The sequence below is a fragment of the Penaeus vannamei genome, chromosome 26, assembly GCF_042767895.1.
Source record: "Penaeus vannamei isolate JL-2024 chromosome 26, ASM4276789v1, whole genome shotgun sequence".
NCBI lineage: Eukaryota > Metazoa > Arthropoda > Malacostraca > Decapoda > Penaeidae > Penaeus > Penaeus vannamei.
This window is the reverse complement of record NC_091574.1, coordinates 3,859,888-3,864,887: the sequence shown is the minus strand read 5'-3', so window position 1 is coordinate 3,864,887 and position 5,000 is coordinate 3,859,888. Positions and strand designations below refer to the sequence as shown.

Here is a 5,000-nt window from a genome sequence, read left to right as displayed (position 1 = left end):
TTTTTATCTGTACCTGAATTTGTTTTATCAATCTTTTATCTATACTTTATATTCTTGATCTTTATTTGAAGACCTGATATTGATAGTAATAGTAATAATGAATAATAATAATAATGATGATGATAACGATAGTGATAATGGTAATGATAAGCATGATAATGACAGGTTTAGCCCTTTGTATTGCTTAAAACAGACAATTTTTGCAACCAATGTCATATCCATGGAAAAAGAACATTGTTTTGTTTCTTCTTTTTACTGAAAACTTCTTTTGTCTATATTCTAAATTCTTTGAAATCTATGTGGGCTATATACTGTAATGTTAACTGTTATTGAATGCAATTTCAATGCCAATATCGATAGTAATGATAATTATGATGATGATGATAATGATGATAATAATGATGGTAATGATAATGATGATAATGATGATGGTAATGATAATAATGATGATAATGATGATGATAATGTTGATAATAATAATTTTAATAATAGTGGCATTGGTGATTGTGTTAATGATAATAGTAATAATAATGATACAAATTATGAAAATTCTGTTGAAAGGAATTATAAAATATGATAATAATAATAACAATAATAATATTAACAATAATAATAATATCAATATTAACAATAATAATAATAACAATAATAATATTAACAACAATAATAATAATTAGAATAATTATCATTATTATCATAATCATTATTATTTTGATAATAACAATGATTATAACAATATCAATCAAAATAATAATTAAAATGATAATGATAATAATGATAACAATAATGATAATATCTAATAATGATAATTAAAACAATAGTAATAGTTATGATAACGTAAGGATATTTGCTAATTATCATAATCATTATCATAATCATTATCATTACTCCCATTATCATTATCATCATTATTATAATTATCACTATTATTATTATTACTATTATTATTATCATTATTATTATTATAAATATCATTATTATCATTATCATTATCATCATCATTAATACTATCATAATCATCATCATTAACATTAACATTATTATTATCATCAACCTTGATATGAACATCATTATCATTACCACCATCACCATCAAATAAATTCCTAAAAAAAAACAATAATAATAATAATAATAATAATAATAATAATATCAATAACAATACTGACAAGAACAATAACATTATCAATAACAAATAACCTGGACGGCGGACACGAGGCGATAATCTCCATCAACCTGAGAAATACTGATTCCCACGCCCACGCCCACACGCCCGTATCCCCTGTGGGCGGCGAGGACTACAGACACCACGCCCATCACCATTGGCAGGAGGTTCCGAATCTGTGTAGAGATAAGAGATAAGGAGATTGATCATAATTCCCCGGTTCTTTTCGTGATATCGATGATGATGATGATGATAATGATGATGCTAGTGATGGTGATGGTGATGATAGTAATAATCATCATCGTAACCATAAAAATGAAAATGATGATTTTGATAATAATGGGAATGACAATGGTAGTGAAAATGATGACAACAATAATAATGATAATAATGATAATTATATTAATAAAAATGAGGATGATGATCATAATGATGATAATAACAATAACAGCAATGATAATAATGATGATATCAATAAAAAAATATGATAATGATAATAACAACAACAGCAACAACAACAACGATAATAGTGATGATGATGATGATGATGATAATGATGATAATAATAATAATAATAATAATAATAATAATAATAATAATAACAATAATAATAATAAGAAGAAGAATAACAACAATAAGATTAATCATAATGATGAAAATTATCATAATGATAATTATTACAATGATAATTATAATGATAATAATAAAGATAATAATGATGAAGATGATTATAATGATAATAATAATGTTGATGATGATGATGTTAATAACAATATCAAAAATGATAATAATAATAATAATAACAACGATAATAATGAAAATGAAAATAACAGCAACATTATTAAGGATAATAATAATAAACGGTAGGACAGGTAGTCTAAAGCAGCAAATAGCAGTAATAATAATAGTCATGCTACCAAAAATACTGTCAATGAAAGTTAGAAATGGTAGAAATAGCAGTACCGATAGTTAATAACAATGGTAATAGTACGACTTACCATGGTCGTTCAGTGTCAATGAAAGTTAGAAATTGTAGAAATAGCAGTACCGATAGTTAATAGCAATGGTAATAGTACGACTTACCATGGTCGTTCAGAGTGTCAATGAAAGTTAGAAATGGTAGAAATAGCAGTACCGATAGTTAATAGCAATGGTAATAGTACGACTTACCATGGTCGTTCAGAGTGTCAATGAAAGTTAGAAATTGTAGAAATAGTAGTTCCGATAGTTAACAGCAATGGTAATAGTACGACTTACCATGGTCGTTCACAGAGAGACCCTTTCCACTTTTCTCAAAAAATCAACAGCTACTCCCTCCCCTTCGTCGACCAGCGGGTAACTGACCACCTTGTGCCGTGAGTGCGAGTCGTGAATTTTGTCTCACGGTGAAAATAACAAAGACGGCGCCCGGCCTGTTTGTTTACGTATGATTTGTGTTCGTTTTTTTTTTTGGGTGGTCAGTTCCATTATCATCATTGTTATTATTATCATTGTTGATATTGTTATTAACATTATCATTATCATCATCGTCATCATCTTTATCATTATCATCATCTTTATTATTATCATCATTATTATTATCATTGTAATGATTATCATTATGATAATTTTCAGCATTATCATTATTCTTATTATTATTATCATTATTATTATTATTATTATTATTATTATTATTATTATTATTATTATTATTATTATTATTATTATTATAAATGATCATCATCATCATTATTATCGTTGTTGTTGCTGTTGTTATTATCATTATTATCATATTTTTTATTGATATCAATATTATCATCATCATTATAATTATCATCCTCATTTTCATTAACATAATTGTTATCATCATTATCATTATTATTGTTGACATCATTTTCACTACCATTGTCATTCCCATTATTACCATTATCATCAGTTCTATTATCATAGTAGCACTATTACCAGACATTATTATTATTATTATTATTGCCATTATTACTATCATTATCATGAATATCATCATTACTATCAGTATCAGTACTATCATTGTTATTTCTTTTATTGCTATTATTAACTTTTCTGTTATTATCATCATTGTTATTATAATAATTATTGTTATCTTTATTATTGCCCTCACTGTTATCATTATCACTATTTTCATTATTGATTTATCATCATAATGAGTATTATCATTATCATTATTATTATGATCAATACTATTGTCATTACCATTATCATCATTATCATCATCCTTATTGTCATTGCTATTTTATGTGGTAATTGTAGTATCATTATTACTATTTCTTTTTAGTTATGAAAACACTGTGTAGTGAACTCTGAAGTTCACCTGTTCATTTTAATTACTTTTATTAATTATTTTTAAGCCTTTGCTAGGAGCCTTTTACCTATCTATTTTCCCATCGTGTATTTTATTTTTTCCGTATTTCTATGTCATTTTTATCGTGTTTTATATGTATTTATTTTACCACTTTTCGTTTATATCTTTGTATTGTGATTTACTGTTTCCACGTGCCTCTTTTTACCGCCAATTTCGGCAGTTCACCTTGACCCTCGGAGCTAGCTGCACGTGTGGACTTCTGCCTTTTTACGTGTCTTTATTGAGCTATTTTCTTGTGTGTTATTTTTAGTCTTTTAAGTGATATTTTAATAAACCCGGCAAGTGCAACGAGTGTTTTAGTTCATCCCGTTAACTGTGATTTATACAAGAGAAAAGATTTCCAGCCAGCCCCAGCTCAAGGTGAACTACCGAACAGGTGGTTCACTACAATTGCAATCATGATTATTCTCAGTATTACCTTGCGTACCTCTCTCTTTATCTATCTCTTTTTCTTTCCCTCTCTCTCTCTCTCTCTCTCACTCTCTCTCTCTCTCTCTCTCTCTCTCTCTCTCTCTCTCTCTCTCTCTCTCTCTCTCTCGCTCTCTATCTTTTTTTCTTTCTCTCTCTCGCTCTATTTCTCTCTCTCTCTCTCGCTCTATTTCTCTCTCTCTCTCTCTCTCTATCTATCTATCTATCTATCTCTATCTCTATCTCTATCTTTCTCTCTCTCTCTCCCTCCCTCCCTCCCTCCCTCCCTCCCTCCCTCCCTCCCCCTCTCTTTCTCTCTCTCACTCTCTCTCTCTCTCTCTCTCTCTCTCTCTCTCTCTCTCTCTCTCTCGCTCTCGCGCGCTTTCTCTCTCTCTCTCTCTCTCACTCTCTCTCTCTCTCTCTCTCTCTCTCTCTCTCTCTCTCTCTCTCTCTCTCTCTCTCTCTCTCTCTCTCTCGCTTTCTCTCTCTCTCTCTCTCTCTCTCTCTCTCTCTCTCGCTTTCTCTCTCTCTCTCTCTCTCTCTCTAGATCTCTCTCTCTCTCTCTAGATCTCTCTCTCTCTCTCTAGATCTCTAGATCTCTCTCTAGATCTCTAGATCTCTCTCTAGATCTCTAGATCTCTCTCTAGATCTCTAGATCTCTCTCTAGATCTCTCTCTCTCTAAGATCTCTCTCTAGATCTCTAGATCTCTCTCTAGATCTCTAGTTCGAGGGGGTAACTCGTATACGCCACTGAACTGTATATACATATAGATCAGTGGCGACCGGGGCGCGAGCCCCGGTCACAAACAAAAGATCATAGGGTACACGGAAATGATCTATATATCCTTACATACTTTATGTACTTGTTTTTATACCGCCCTGTACTTGTATACGTCATTATATGGGCGAAATACTGTGAATGTTGGGTGCGTGGCCCCGTTGAGGTAAACCCGTCTCGCCCGGGATGGGAGCCCGTGTGATACTGGAGAACGATAACTTTTCTGACTAGTATTTTGCGTCGTAAAACCCCATTAGAGCAACAAGAAAGGTCAA

At 30.7% G+C, this 5,000-nt stretch overlaps 1 protein-coding gene across 1 annotated transcript in view; it reads right to left on the bottom strand.

The window, feature by feature from the left end:
* LOC138866533 (mucin-7-like) overlaps window positions 1–2,254 on the bottom strand; it is an 8,694-nt gene extending 6,440 nt beyond the window's left edge. The window contains exons 1-2 of the mRNA XM_070139605.1: window positions 2,246–2,254; window positions 1,198–1,338 (exon numbers count right to left, since the gene is read on the bottom strand). Coding sequence (XP_069995706.1) covers window positions 1,198–1,338; window positions 2,246–2,248 — 144 coding nt within the window. The 5' untranslated portion in view covers window positions 2,249–2,254. The remainder of the gene's footprint in view (window positions 1–1,197; window positions 1,339–2,245) is intronic.
* Window positions 2,255–5,000: the final 2,746 nt, after the last annotated feature.